The 16,359-nt window shown below is 38.4% G+C and overlaps 1 protein-coding gene across 10 annotated transcripts in view; it reads left to right on the forward strand.

Annotated features, from left to right (window-relative positions):
- The window catches only part of LOC125225190 (very low-density lipoprotein receptor), a 277,889-nt gene that overhangs the window by 244,490 nt on the left and 17,040 nt on the right, over nucleotides 1-16,359 (forward strand). For all 10 annotated transcript variants that reach the window (XR_007176963.1, XM_048128784.1, XM_048128777.1 and 7 more), the window contains exons 7-12: nucleotides 1,707-1,958; nucleotides 7,545-7,845; nucleotides 8,887-9,105; nucleotides 10,496-10,640; nucleotides 11,425-11,634; nucleotides 16,062-16,260. Coding sequence is in view for 9 of the 10 variants with exons in the window: in XM_048128784.1 (XP_047984741.1) it covers nucleotides 1,707-1,958; nucleotides 7,545-7,845; nucleotides 8,887-9,105; nucleotides 10,496-10,640; nucleotides 11,425-11,634; nucleotides 16,062-16,260 (1,326 nt within the window). In the remaining variant the exon portion in view is untranslated. The remainder of the gene's footprint in view (nucleotides 1-1,706; nucleotides 1,959-7,544; nucleotides 7,846-8,886; nucleotides 9,106-10,495; nucleotides 10,641-11,424; nucleotides 11,635-16,061; nucleotides 16,261-16,359) is intronic.

Below are 16,359 nucleotides of genomic sequence, written 5' to 3' on the forward strand. Positions count from 1 at the left end.
TGTAATTTTCATCGTCTAGAGCTGTTGCATCTTGTCAAATTATTTAAACAGCTAAGCATTTGCAATTTGTGACAGCTAAAGTAGGTTATGTCAGCAGCGTGTTTCCCAGGATCGTGTTCTATTACGCGTTTTCGAGCTATGATGGCTAGATTTTCAAACCGAGTATTGTGAATTCAACAAGGGACGTCCAATGTGACGCTTCAGAAATGAAATCTGACTTAACAAAACTATATGTTATCCCATATAGTGAGAAACTCCAAATCATATTTAGATGCGTTTATGTTTAAGGAGTTTGATATTAGTTCATTCTAAGTACTTATAACTAAGCTCGTTATATTAACAAACTATTCACGAAAGTAATTGCGGTTGACTACGGTGTTTGAAAGTTTAACTGTTTAGTCGTAAACTAAGCTCCTTCCCACCAACGAACCACCACGCGAGAACTACGAAGTTACGAACCGTCAGCTAAGTGGTTTTATAACTGTCAATATACACACTGTATGTGTGCTATTCGTGAAATGTAGCTTTGAGGATCATTTAGAGCGCGAACTCGCATGCGGTTTCAGTTACTTTGCTGATTGTTAAGGTTGCATACAGTTCAGCACACCTATCAATTCGCAATGTAATAAAACTCGCATGCGAGTTCTTGCACCGTGTGATGACTTAGTCGCTTCTTCGCTTAGACCTTTAGTCGCTTCTTAAAAAGCGGCGGCTTTGTCATAATATAGTACCCCCTTGGATATGTTATCGATTATCGACGAGGTTCTAAATTTATCGCCCTAAGTTTGAAGTTCATTTGCATATTTGATAATGGTCAGGAGCCCCGGGTGTGCTGTTTGACTTAACTCCTGAATTTTAACGAAATATTACACTGAACTATCAGGCTTTATTATTTGAATAATAATCGAGAAATTATAATACCGAACAAGAGTTATATCCTAACTGTTTTCGCTGCTCTTAATTTTGTATTTCAATCAACATTTCAACTGGAAGTTTCTTCGAATGACAGCTCGAAAGTTTAAAAAGTCTACTTGATATATTTTTAATTGAAATTCGCTCTTCACTAACCCTTTTAATTCGTAAATTAAACAGAACGCTGTAAATGCAACTCGGTTGATTTAACGCCGCTCAGTGAATTTGATTAACGCATTGTCTGCATTGAGAAGTTGACTGGGTTTAACGTGTTTTCGTTGCGTATTTAAATGAGGCTGAATTATTAATGAATAAACCAATTATTAGCTACATTGAATTTTGGATAGTATCAAGTGTTGAATCTCTGGTGAATACACTACCTAAAACTGAAAACAGGTATTACAAATTTATAGAGTCTTAGGGCCATTGTATCTTAGAGGCAAAAAATGTTTAAAAAAAAATTCATTAAGGCACTTGTATCGTAATGTACTATTTCAGTACACTTGGTGCTATTTTATCGCACTAGTGCGAGAAATGGTTCTATATGTTCCTAATATTTATATCTTCAAAAGGCCATATTATCTACTGAAAAACGTCGTACGATACACGTGCGAAGGGGAAATTTGCAACTCGTGTCCATTTAAAACACTCCCTTGGGCCGTGTTTTAATTTGTCGCCACTCGTTCCGATTTCCTCTTTTCCGCACCGATACAAGTGCGGAATGTACTAATAATTTACCGGTACAACTCATTCATATTGCACCTATGTTTTAAACCAACTATTTTCCTTTCCAGCTAAGCCGAAAACCGTATGCGACAAGAAAACCGAGTTCGACTGCGGCGGCGGCATGTGCATACCTCTCGCCAAGGTTTGCGACAGCAAACCAGACTGTCCCAACTTTGAGGACGAGCCAAAAGATCGATGCGGGGAGAACGAGTGCGCTAAGAATAATGGAGGCTGTACGCAGAAGTGCGTCGACACGCCCGTTGGCTACTACTGCGACTGTGAGAAAGGGTACAAGCTCGTTGACAACAGGACTTGTGAAGGTTAGTTTTCTTTTAAAATAATGCAAAAGTAGTCTCACCAAAGTTTGTGACAAGACACCAGACTGTTCAAACTTCGGTGACGAGCCAAGAGACTATTGCGGAAAAAATAAGTGCGCTAAGAACAACAGGGGTTGCACGCAGAAGTGCGTCGATACGCCTAGATTACTTGCCGGGCATTACTGCGACTGTGAGAAGAGCTACAAGCTCGTTGACAACAGGACTTGTGAAGATTAGTTTTCTTTTATTGGTCAAGGCATATCAAGTCCTATCTCTAAACTTTGTGAGAACAAACCAGACTGTCCCAATTTCAAGGACTAGCCAAGAGACCGATGCGGGGATAACGAGTTAACACGCCTGTTGGAATTTACTGTGACTGAAAAAGAGTACTAGCTCGTAGATAACGGGACTTGAGAAGTTTAGTACCTATTGTTCTGGTTCTGTTTCTGTTTCCATAATTTTATAGGTACCTTCCTCTACTCAAAAACATTCTCAGAATGTCAATTGTCAGCTTTTATAGCATAAATTATATGTTATATAAATATGCGTACAACTCTCTTAAGATATTTTCTCTACAAGGGTTAGGTATTTCATATAATGTGATGAAGCATATTTTCGCTGAGATACACCGCCTACACCGGCAATCGCTTTTCATACAATACTATTTTCATAAATGTATGAAAAACATTGTTTACATGTTGTGTGGTTTTTCTAGTGCCGTAGGGGACCCACCAAAAAGTTTTCGACAGTTGAGATCTAAATATTCGTAATACGATTTATAAATCTATATCTACCCTGTGATCTGAAACCTTTATGAATTGTATAATAGCGTATATTGTTAGGGGCCTTATAGATTCCTTGAAATATAAATTGACGACCGAAATTGACCGAGTGACGACCGGTCTGGCTCAGTCGATAGTGACCCTGCCTGCTGAGCGGCGGTCCTGGGTTCGAATCCCGGTAAGGGCATTTATTTGTGTGATGAGCACAGATATTTGTTCCTAAGTCATGGACGTTTTCTATGTATATAAGTATGTATTTATCTATTTATTTAAGTATGTATATCGTCGCTTAGCACCCATAGTACAAGCTTTGCTTAGTTTGGGGCTAAGTTGATCTGTGTAAGATGTCCCCAATATTTATTTATTTATTTTATTTTTTTACTAGCTTTTACCCGCTGCTTCGCCCGCGTACTAAAAGTATTTTTATTCAAACGTATACAAAAATTAAGATTTTCATTTGGATCCGTAGGTTTCTCTGTAGGTACATTTGTCTGCGATTATTTCGATTACACATAATACTATTGTTTTTAAAGAAATGCTTGCAATGATTGTAGAAATGTTACCACATCGACCACAGCGTAGGTAGTAGGTATGAGTAGGTATGTATTCTATATACGCTGGGGAAACCTTTATAAACAACCCACATAGCCCGTATTTCGACACTAATGGTCGGTGGGTAAAAAGTACTTTCTTGCATTATCCCTTACAATAACGATCCCTTCCCACTGAGCCGCCTGCTTTTTGCACTGCGTTTTACACTGCCTGCATATCCCTCTAACGATACCCATATTATCCCTATCCCTGTCCCTGTCGCTGTCCCTATCCCTATCCCTATCCTTATCCTTAACCTTATTCCTGTCCCGGCCCGTCCCGTCTCGTCCTGTAGCGACTACATTATATAAGGAACCTACGTGCCAAATTTGGAATCTCTAGGACCAGCGGTTTCAGCTGTGCGTTGATATTTTATGTTAGTCAGCCAGTCAGTCAGTCAGTCAGTTTCTTCTTTTATATATTTAGATTTAGAATGTTCGGGAAAGTTCTTATATTTTCTAGAATGTTCTAGAACGTTCCAAAACGTGTAAAACTTAATGTTGTTCATAATAATGTTCTGGAATGTTCTAAAAATTTCTGAAATGATCTAGAAAAGTCCAGAATGTGTGTAAATGTTTCAATCGATATGGAATGTTCTAGAAAGTTCTGAAAACTTATGGAATAATGTAGAAATTTCATAAATATGTAAAACTTAATTCAGTTTAACACATTTTGGAACGTTCTAGAGCATTCTAGAAAATATTAGAATTTTCTAGAGCATTCTATATCAACTGTATTCAGTTTTGCACATTTTGGAACGTTCTAGATCATTCTAGAAAATATCAGAACTTTCCAGAATATTCTATTGGGTTGGTAAGAAAGTAATGAGCGAATCATAACCAATATTGTAATTTTTATTTAATTTATTATTTTAATCATTTATCAAAAATATAACGGCCTTCGTTATCTACTACTTGTCTCCATCGTTCTGGTAAAGAATGAATAGCATCGGCGAAGAAGTTCTTAGGTTTAGATTAAAAAAACTCAGCTATATACTGTCGTAGATGGGCTTGATCATCGAACTTTTTTTCATTCAAGGCATTGCTTAGCGATCTGAACAATGCGTAATCCGTAGGTGCCAAGTCTGGAGAGTACGGTGGATGAGGTATCACTTTCCAACCTAGCTCCAATAGCTTTAGCCGAGTCACTTTTGCAATGTGTGGGCGAGCATTGTCGTGTAAGAAAAAACTTTAGCATGCTGTGGACGATTCTGACAGATTTTTTGGTTTAAATTTTCAAGCTGATTACAGTATACTGATGCGGTAACAGTCATTCCACTTGGTAGGAGTTCCCAGTGAATAATACCATGAATATCCCACCAAACGGACAGCATAACTTTTTTCGGATGAGGCTCTGTTTTTGGTGCCTCTATTCCTTTTTCGTTTGGAGCTAGCCACTGACGTTTGCGTGTGTGATTTATATATAAGACCCATTTTTCATCTCCAGTGATAAGATGGTCCAACCAGTTGAATGTGCGGCGAAAAGACAGAAGTTGTATGCAGATATCGGCACGGCGGTTTAGTTGATCTCTATCAAGTTCGTGCGGTATCCAAACACTGTATTTGTAGTTTTTTCCCAACTCGTGTAAATGTGTTTCTATGGTGACATGAGAGCAGCCTAACTCGGTAGCAAGAGTACGACTCGTTAGCCTCGGTTCTCCTTCAATTAAGGTTTTTAATTTGGCTACATCAATCTTCACCGGTCGACCAGACTTAGGTTGATCTGATAATGAAAAGTCGCCACTACGAAACCGCTGGAACCATCGTTTCGCCGTGGCCTCAGACACAACTTCAGGAGCAACACGCTGACATATATTACGCACTGCTTCGGCGGCTGAATGGCCAGACTGAAATTCATATAGTAAGCAATGCCTTACATGCACTTTTAATTCGTCCATTTTCTTCCTTATATTAGCTCGGCGACAGCTAGTGAATGGCTGACAAGAAACAGTGCGACTCGCCCTTTATATACTTTCGACCATAGAAGATTCTAGAACTCTCTCAAAAATTTTATGTGGAATTCAATCGATCGCTCATTACTTTCTTACCAACCCAATATATCAATTACATTCAGTTTTGCACGTTTTGGAACGTTCTAGATCATTCTAGAAAATATTAGAACTTTCCAGAACATTCTATATCAACTACATTCAGTTTTACACATTTTGGAACGTTTTAGAACATTCTAGAAAATATTAGAACTTTCCAGAACATTATATATCAACTACATTCAGTTTTACACATTTTGGAACGTTCTAGAACATTCTAGAAAATATTAGAACTTTCCAGAACATTCTATATCAAATACATTCAGTTTTACACATTTTGGAACGTTTTAGATCATTCTAGAAAATATCAGAACTTTCCAGAACATTCTATATCAACTACATTCAGTTTTGCAGATTTTGGAACGTTCTAGATTATTTTAGAAAATATTAGAACTTTCCAGAAGTATCTAGAACTTTCTAGAACATTCCAGATCGATTGAAACATTTACACAAATTCTGGACTTTTATAGATCATTCCAGAAATTTTTAGAACTTTCCAGAAGTACAGATATATAAGTACAGATGCACTTACCCACATTTTTTATATTGCGTGACACATTTAAAATTATATTGCGTGATACAGAAGTAGAGATGTACAGTACAGAAGAAGGACAGATATATATTTTTTTAACATTTTCGCCACCCACAGCCACCCACTTCCACCCACCGCGACCAAACTCCCTTACTTTCATCTAGAGACCAAGGCGTATTTACCACCCCAACAGGGGGTTGATTGGAATTGATAGTGATAGAGAAAACCCCGGACATACGTACATTAGCGTTAGCATTTTATATATGTATATAGATTTTTTATATTTTGTGACACATTTAAAATTATATTGCGTGATACAGAAGTAGAGATGTACAGTACAGAAGAAGGACAGATATATATTTTTTTAACATTTTCGCCACCCACAGCCACCCACTTCCACCCACCGCGACCAAACTCCCTTACTTTCATCTAGAGACCAAGGCGTATTTACCACCCCAACAGGGGGTTGATTGGAATTGATAGTGATAGAGAAAACCCCGGACATACGTACATTAGCGTTAGCATTTTATATATGTATATAGATATAGATTTTTTATATTGCGTGACACATTTAAAATTATATTGCGTGATACAGAAGTAGAGATGTACAGTACAGAAGAAGGACAGATATATATTTTTTTAACATTTTCGCCACCCACAGCCACCCACTTCCACCCACCGCGACCAAACTCCCTTACTTTCATCTAGAGACCAAGGCGTATTTACCACCCCAACAGGGGGTTGATTGGAATTGATAGTGATAGAGAAAACCCCGGACATACGTACATTAGCGTTAGCATTTTATATATGTATATAGATTTAATTAGTTTCTGATTTTAATGAAACACGATTCTATTGACATTTCCCAAGTTAATATCTTTAGCGAGATTCGGCTTTAAGAGGTGAAACACTGCTGAACAAAATAATCGTAGAAAGTAGGATTAACCGCTGCTGAATACAATTTCACAGATCAAAACTAAGTGTCAAATACGAACAAAACAGAACCGCAACTTTAGATTAATAAACTTTGCGTTGCTCGTGCCACTTGGACCAAAAATATCTCATGTTTTGGCGAATATAAATGAATTTAGATATATATAAAATTTTCGCTCCACGCGTATTGGAATTGGATAATTCCACGCGTTGGTAGAGAAATGTGTTTTATGTTTCAATGTAAATATTTTTGTTTAAATGTAAACAGGGGGTGGGAGAAGTCTCGGGATGATTTCATTAATCAATATTTAGTACCTACGTATTTCACGTATTTGACCGGTGCGGCAGCGTAGGTTTAACTTGATTAGCTGGTTGTATGTCCGGATTTTCTCCTCTACTCTCAATCGATTCTCGTGAAATTTAAAGTTCACAGGGCCACTAATTTTGTTTTGTAATATTCGCTTTTACTTCGCTCTAGTAAATATGTGTCGCTGCAAACTCGGGTAAATCCATTCTGCTTAAAGGTTGATTATGTATAAAATATCTGAAAAATAATTAGCAGAATGGATTTACCCGTTTCTGGATCAGAACTATCGGACATTTTCTATTAAGAGAGGCAATTTTTAAAGATACGTTTGGACAATAAGTTAAAGGTAATAAAGGTATTTCAACAACAATTTCAACAATATATGAATTCGTTACAGACATCGACGAGTGCGCAGACCCCGGCTCATGCTCCCAAATGTGCATCAACGAGAAAGGCACCTTTAAATGCGAATGCCACTCCGGTTACGCCCGGGATCCTCGAGACCGAACCCGTTGCAAGGCCACGGAGGGCCACCCGTCCCTACTGTTCGCCCGACGCTTCGACATTCGCAAGATCAGCTTAGACCACCATGAGATGGTCGCTATCGTCAACGATACCAAGTCAGCTACGGCGCTGGATTATGTGTTCAGGACTGGGATGATCTTCTGGAGTGATGTCAACGATGAAAAGATTTATAAGTGAGTATCAATGTAATGTAATGCTAAAAATCTATTTAATAATTGATGACAAGATTTTTATTCGCTATGTGGTCTAACATTAGGTACTTGTACCTAGATAAAATTACCTAGGACCCGCAAAACCTTAAAGGCCGTGAAATACTCTAGTCTCGATTCGCCAGATTCTAAGAAATCCGGCCACTGCGTCACATCGTTATTTTTGAAATTATTCTTAGAAGGTTTTGAATAGTTTACGGAACAATATTTATTTTATGATCGGCCTTACCGGTCAAAGTACTATGATTAACTACTGTAATCGTAGTTTGACGGGGACTGCGTTGTGTTGTTTATATGACGACAGAATAAATGACCTCTAAGCTAAATTGCAGAAACTAGTTATCACATTTTGAATGACGTTAGAAGCCGTGGGGGTTAAGGTCAGGAACAGCGAGTAAGGAACATCGTCTAACTGTATTACACGTATGGAAATGTTTACATATATTCTGTCAAACAAATCTGTCAGTATAAAAGAACTAAGAAAACTATAGGTATCCTTTTCTCTAGCACCCTAAAGAAAATGATGCATATAGTTTTCTTTGTTCTTACTTACTGACAGACTTGGTTGACAGAGTATAACTTTATGATTACGAAAGATGTGATCATGTTTTACGAGTGTTGCAGAAATGTTGTATCGTTACAAAATAATTAAGTCCTAGACAACGCAACTAGTTGAATGCTTTGCATTAACAACAAGCTCCTTAGCATACCTAAAATGGATATTCATTTTGATCTCTTCCTTGTTATAAAATCTCTAGACAAAGGGGTGAAATTTTCTGTTTAGAATATGGCCCCGAGTTAATTTGGGTATAGCCGGATAACCATAGTGAAACTGCCCTAAGCGAAAAAACTGATTTCCTTTTACTCGGCGCGGCTATACCCTTTGGAGACCACTCTATCTATTTAAAGGAAAATTCGCATATTTTTAAAAAGAGTAATAATAAGTAACTGTGAACTTAAACATACATATGAAACCTTAAACTTACCTTGATAACGTATTTTCAGAGCGCCCATAGACGAGGGCAGCCAACGCACGGTCGTCATCGGCGATCAGCTGATCACCTCCGACGGTTTGGCCGTTGACTGGATCTACAACCATCTGTACTGGACGGACACTGGCAAGAACCACATCGAGTTGTCAGACCTGCAGGGCAACATGAGGAAGATTCTCATTAGGGACAGGCTTGAAGAGCCTAGGGCTATCGCGCTTAATCCTTTAGATGGGTGAGTATTGGTACCTACATGTTACTATATCACCGTATGAACTTTGAAGGTTTGGCCGTAGACTGGATCTACAACTGTACTGGACTTACGCTGGCAAGAACCACATCCAACTATCGGACCTGCAAGGCAACATTGGGACGATTCTTATTAGGGACAGACTTGAAGAGCCTAGGGCTATAGCGCTTAATCCTTTAGATGGGTGATGGGTGAGGGGTGGGTACACGATCCTACATTGGCTAATCATCTTGACGGTTTGGCCGTGGTCTGGATTTACAACCGCCTGTACTGGACGGACACTGGCAACCAAGCGCATATCCAGCTTCGTGCCCAGGGTACCACCACCGTGCCGACGTGGTAAAGGCCCAGGCCCAAGGGGGGGGTTCACGTGGTCTGTTTGTATGGCCAACCGAGGATCCGCGTATGCAGGCAACATGTCCTAATCTTCTAGGCTTGAAGAGGCTATCGCGCTTAAACCTCTTAAAGAGTGAGTACTGGTACTCATGAAACATAAAAGTTACACTTAACTAGTTATATATTTTTGGGAATAAATGACTGTATCTTATTTAGGTGTACATTTACGCATTAAAATCTAAAGTAATACCACTACATACACTATATACAATTCTATGAATAATGCTAAAATCGCAAACGTATTTATCTACATTTCAGGGACATTACGATTTGCAACTTTAAACAAAAGTCCTAAAGTTGCAAATCTTTTAACTTCTTTGGATTAGATAAGAGGTTTACTATTGCAACCTTGACAGAAATGATAATTTTCATCCGCCGCTTATTTTGCAATATGTTATTATCGGAACAAAGATTATGTCAATGCTCTTTGCACAAATGATTGAGCGAGTCTTATGTGGCATTATGAAATCAGTGCAGAGTTGACAGATTATAATGTAAATATTATTAAATAAGCAGACGTTGCCCCAGACGGGTGTTATTTATTGCATTGTTCGTTTATTTATAAAATAGTGGCAGAAAACGTGTTCTTATCGATTTCAACTGGTTATTGAACATATCCATAAAATGAAAGTTGGTTAGTTTTTACTGCACAGTTTTGTGTTTACGTGTCTAAGTCTTTTGGAGAATAATTGAAATTGAATTGAAATTGTTATTTTAGTAGGTACATTGACAAATGATCGAGGACCTATACAAAAAAAAATCTGTTCAAAAAATCCAGCCAATAATGGTTCTAAAGAAGATGCAGTTAGGTGATAATGATAAATGTCGATATGAGCAAAAAAATGCAAAAAGTTGGGACACTCCACACTATTGTACCTACACAAGTACACATACTTTGTCTATCTTGCTACCTTCCTTTTGAAGGGCCATCGGCCATCAGGTTGTCCTTAGTTTATTCTAATAAGATTAATTTCCACAGGTGGATGTACTGGACCGACTGGGGCCAGGTGCCTAAGATTGAGCGCGCCGGCATGGACGGCTCGCACCGACAGACCATCGTGTCCTACGACGTCAAGTGGCCTAACGGACTCACCTTGGATCTTGTCCGGAAGCGCGTGTATTGGGTAAGTAATATCAAAGAGGATTAAGTATCATAGAGAGTTGAGTTGTCATAGAGAACTGTCAAAGTAAAATATGTAATCACAGTGCATAGACTGCCATCTCTCGACACAAGCTTAAAACTTCTAAACTTCAGTTTTGACAATTTGGCCTTATTCTTAGCTTGATATGTGTTAAAATGTCAAATATTAATATTAGCGCCATCTAGCCGAGCGTCCCCCAAAGGTGTAACGCCATCTAGGTCACCGTACCTATTTCTCTATGGTTCTTAGATACGCTTTTTTCTTAGACTGTAGCTATACGGAGTTACATATGGCTTTGGTAATATGGACACAGTTAGTTGGTGTAGTGGACTGGTGCCTTAGATCGAGAGTGGTATAATAATGATGGACGCATTGCAGTCAACTGCACAAGATTGAGCGCGGTATGGGCGCTGAAGACCATCATGTTTTACGTCAAACAGATAGGTCTGTATCAAATGGCTAGGACAAACGTTTTAATATTTTAGGCTTGTGATTGGCACCATCATGAATAATAGATATACATAAGACATGTGGGAGGATACGTACATTACATACCAATTTCTTATACTATCAAAAAAAGGAGTTATATGACGGTAATCATTTTTTACTAATCAGATAAAAAATGAAGTTTCTATGACACACTGCGCAATTCATTGAAATCCTAGATTACCACTTCGATAACATCGATGTCGCGACTACATCAAAAGAAAGCTTCAGAACACAGATTACATATTCAAAACAAGTTAACATTTTATAACTTCAACAGGTTGACGCAAAAATGAGCACAATTTCATCTTGCAACTACGACGGCAGCGCGCGGCGGGTAGTCCTCTACTCGACAGATGTTCTGCGTCATCCATTCTCCATCACCACGTTCGAAGACTGGGTGTACTGGACCGACTGGGACAAGGCGGCTGTGTACCGCGCCAACAAGTTCAACGGAAAAGATATTGAGGCTATTACTTCTACGCACACTGTAAGTTCGCTTTTATATGACCTGTCTCCTAAACTGGTATAAAGCAAGTTCATATACCTAGTATTTCATTCGAACGACGTCCTGTGTTGTCTCTCCGTCACCACGTTCGAAGACTGGATGTACGTAATGGACCGACTGGTACAAGGCATGTACCGCGCCAACAAGTTTAACAGATGAGGCTATCACTTCAACGCACTCTGTATTTTTAGGGTTCCGTACCAAAAAGGTACAACAGGAACCCTTATGGTGCGACTCTGTCCGTCTGTCTGTCCGTCTGTCACATTCCTAAATATCTCGAGAACTACTAATGCTATCAACTTGAAATTTGGAATAGTTGTGAACATTGTAAACCTCTACAAATAGAAAGTATATTTTTTTTAAATATTTTAATTTTAATTGTAGAAAATGGCCAAAATGAAAGGGGGGCAAACTGTAAATTTCAAGTTTCAAGTGGGGTATCGTTGGAAAGAGCTCAAATTGAACGTAAATAAACTATTTTTTATAATTTTTTTGTTGTGGAAAAAAAAAGAATTTTGAAGGAAAATGTAAAAAAAAATACCGTTCCCCCCCCCCTTATCTCCGAAGTTTACCAACGAAAAATTATGAAAATTTTAGTAAACATTGGTTTTATGCTATATATTACAGGAAAAATATAATCGTGTTTGTATTTTGAATACTTTTTTTTTAATTCATAAAAAACTTTTCAGATTTTTACTTTCAATTTACCCACCCTTGCGGATGTATATCGTACTTAAAATTAATACGAGATGTTACGTAAACCATCTTCTGTCCAATAAAGTAAAAACTGTTTAAATCGGTTAACATTATAAAGAATTATCCCTGAAAAACCAGGTCGCGCAAATTAGTTAGCAAATTGACCGGGAGATGGCGCTATACACTATAATACTCATTAGTGCCTATACTTTTGTCTTCTAGTCAAGTTATTAGAGTTATATGAAAATAAGAGATTATTTTTACTAGGTAGTTTGAAAGAAAGTTTGTACGGAACCCTAGGTGGGCGAGTCCGACTCGCACTTGGCCGGTTTTTTTTATTATCCCTCAGGCCCACTTGCACCAACTGGGTCTGAGGTATAAAAAAAACTGAACTCAGGGTTAGTGGGCTGTCAACTACGCATAAACACGCAATTTCACAAACTTATTATGTACTGGTAGTTTTTTGGACCAGCTTGCTTTTCAGAAATTGGGACCCAAATTTAGTGACAGTTGTTACCAAAATTAATTCGTTGTCAGTTTTGTGACGATAATTAGAATAGAATTTGTCTAGAAACCAACTTTTTTCATGTTCTAAATGTATATTATTGCTTAAGCAGAGTCCGCTGCAACGTGTTTTTGTGTTTTTTCTAACACTTAACATGTTTTTCTAACATAAAAGGGGCGTAGCTTAAGCGTTTTTGTTAGCAAAAATACTCAAACATGTTTGCCGCGACAAATGGAAAACATGTTAGGAGTTAGAAAAGCACAAAAACACGTTACAGCGGACCCTGCTTTATAGTTTGCGTAATTAACACAAAAGCAATATTTTTATTGAAATATCATGCTTAATTGTCGTCACAAAACTGACATCGAGTTAATTTTTGTTAACAACTTTCACTAATTTCTGATCCCAATTTTTGAAAATGCCCTTATCACGGGCGTAGTTCAATTAAAAACGTGTTGACGTACCTAGTTGTCATACGTTTTGTTTTCCATATAACGTGATGAATATATTATGTAAACTTAAGTACCTAGTTATCACTTCAACGCACACTGTATTTTTTTTATACCTCAGGCCCACTTGCACCAACTGGGTCTGAGGTATAAAAAAAACTGAACTCAGGGTTAGTGGGCTGTCAACTACGCATAAACACGCAATTTCACAAACTTATTATGTACTGGTAGTTTTTTGGACCAGCTTGCTTTTCAGAAATTGGGACCCAAATTTAGTGACAGTTGTTACCAAAATTAATTCGATGTCAGTTTTGTGACGATAATTAGAATAGAATTTGTCTAGAAACCAACTTTTTTCATGTTCTAAATGTATATTATTGCTTAAGCCGAGTCCGCTGCAACGTGTTTTTGTGTTTTTTCTAACACTTAACATGTTTTTCTAACATAAAAGGGGCGTAGCTTAAGCGTTTTTGTTAGTAAAAATACTCAAACATGTTTGCCGCGACAAATGGAAAACATGTTAGGTGTTAGAAAAGCACAAAAACACGTTACAGCGGACCCTGCTTTTTGGACCACAAACTGGTCTCGCCGGAAGATCAGCGCTGACCCCTAGGGGTCAGCATTTACGCTGAGGCGGGACCATTTCGTGGTAAACACGACATATTTTAGTTTCTTATATTTTTTTTTTTTGTAATTATGAATTACTTATGTAAATAATTTATGTGTTTACCATGAATAAACCATTGAATCTGAATCTGAATCATTGAATCTGCTTTATAGTTTGCGTAATTAACACAAAAGCAATATTTTTATTGAAATATCATGCTTAATTGTCGTCACAAAACTGACATCGAGTTAATTTCTGTTAACTACTTTCACTACTTTCTGATCCCAATTTTTGAAAATGCCCTTATCACGGGCGTAGTTCGATTAAAAACGTGTTTACAGTCACCATCAGATATATCGGAGCGCCCAAGGTACTCTAAAATATCTGAACACGCCTCTAACGCCATGGCAATACAGGCGTGTTCAGATATTTGTGAGCACCTCGGGCGCTCCTATATATCTGATGGCGACTGTACCTAGTTGTCATACGTTTTGTTTTCCTTGTAACGAATATATTATGTAAACTTAAGTAGTTATAGGGCAATAAAAATAGATATGTATGTAAAACATCTTCAGAATCTGTTGATAAACGTGATCGTTGATACTAAGATACTAACCATTGAATCCTAGTAATCTGAATAAAGAAATTATATTATATATTATTATTATTGAGCTAAAATTCTGAACATTTTTCATGCATGTCAATTGAAGAGCATATTCCATAGAGTTTTAGATGAGGTTAACTAAGTACGTGGTTCTCTTTTCGATCGACGCAAGTGAACTGAACTTTCTGTATACCTATAGACACGTTCCACTTGGTAAATGTATATATGCTAGTACTGGGCTACTGACTATTGAAACAACTTGAACAATGGAAGGGAATACGTTACAGATCCAACAAGTTCGACGAATATAATGAGAGAAAGATGAGAGGCTTTCTGCGTTTCCCTTTTTAACCCCCGCCCCGACGCAAAAACGACGGGGTGTTATAAGTTTGACGTGTCTGTCTGTCTGTGTGTGTGTCCGTCTGTTGCATCGTAGCTCCCGAACGGATGAACCGATTTAGATTTAGTTGTTTTTTTGTCTGAAAGCTGAGTTAGTCGGGAGTGTTCTTAGCCATGTTTCATGAAAATCGGTCCACTATGTCACGGTCGGGGTTTTTTTCAAAATTTTAATTTAGTGGTTAGGTTATTACTAGTATCATGTAGGTAACAAAGATACACGAAAATCATTATATTCCTAGTTTAACTTTTTGTCACAGTTCAAAGTACCTATCTGTCCCATATTTCATTGCAACAACCGAGGAAAAGTGAAAGCCTCTAACAGACCATGTATGTAAGCTAGTAGAAAATAGCGTTGCTAGAATGCGGTACACGGCCGGCTTATTTCTCGGAAATCGGACAGCGATTATAAATTATTACCGGTACTTATATGTTTTTATTTCTTCATCTTTTTAACGATTATTGTTCCCAGTAGCAACGTCATTTATGATATATCTTCTTTACTCTACCGAATAAGTAAGCCTTTGGCAGAATCTTTGGAAAACCTTTAACGCTTTAACCGAGACTCGTTCTTAGGACCCTGTACCTATTTAGTTAGACTCTTCGGCTCCATATCTTGTCAAGTTCTATAATGGTTTTCAATGCGTTCATCTCTTCCCAGTTTTACTGCAACTTCCAGGCAATTTTCTAACCAGTCCCACATTTCCTGCTCTATAGACCGGTGGTGATTCATGTGTACCACTCGTATCACCACCCGGACGGTGTAAACCACCGCTCCCCGGATTGCAAAGACTATTTTTTAATGCTTGTCAGCAATTGTTCAACAAATAATACATCCAGCTCAAAATCAAGATCAATTTTGTAACGAATGTATTATTTCCAGCTCCAAAACCCGATGGTGATCCACGTGTATATGGAATGTGAATGATAGGGACGTCCGTTCTGTGTCTTAGGACATGCGTCGCCTGTGTGAATTATGCCGTGATTGTCAAGTATTGTATTTTTTCAATGTCTTCGTGTCAAATTCTCCATTTTCAGCTCCAAAACCCGATGGTGATCCACGTGTACCACCCGAACGGTGTAACTCCTCAGATTGCAAAGTCCATTTTTTTATGTTTTTCAGCAATTCTCTAACGAAATCTTTTCCTCCAGCTCCAAAACCCGATGGTGATCCACGTGTACCACCCGTACCGGCAGCCGGACGGCGTGAACCACTGCGCAGCCGTCAACGGGCACTGCTCGCACCTGTGCCTGCCCGCGCCCAGGATAGGCCCGCACTCGCCCCGCGTGTCCTGCGCCTGTCCCAACGGGTTGCGGCTGCTGCCCGATGACCAGATGTGCGTCGAAGACAGTGAGTATAATTTTTATTTATATGACCCTTGGATGCCAGCGGGCCTAGCACAGTGTGATATAGCTCATCGCGTCGGTGCGTCCCTTTCGTACTTATTAA

The sequence above is a fragment of the Leguminivora glycinivorella genome, chromosome 4 (genome assembly GCF_023078275.1).
Source record: "Leguminivora glycinivorella isolate SPB_JAAS2020 chromosome 4, LegGlyc_1.1, whole genome shotgun sequence".
Lineage (NCBI taxonomy): Eukaryota > Metazoa > Arthropoda > Insecta > Lepidoptera > Tortricidae > Leguminivora > Leguminivora glycinivorella.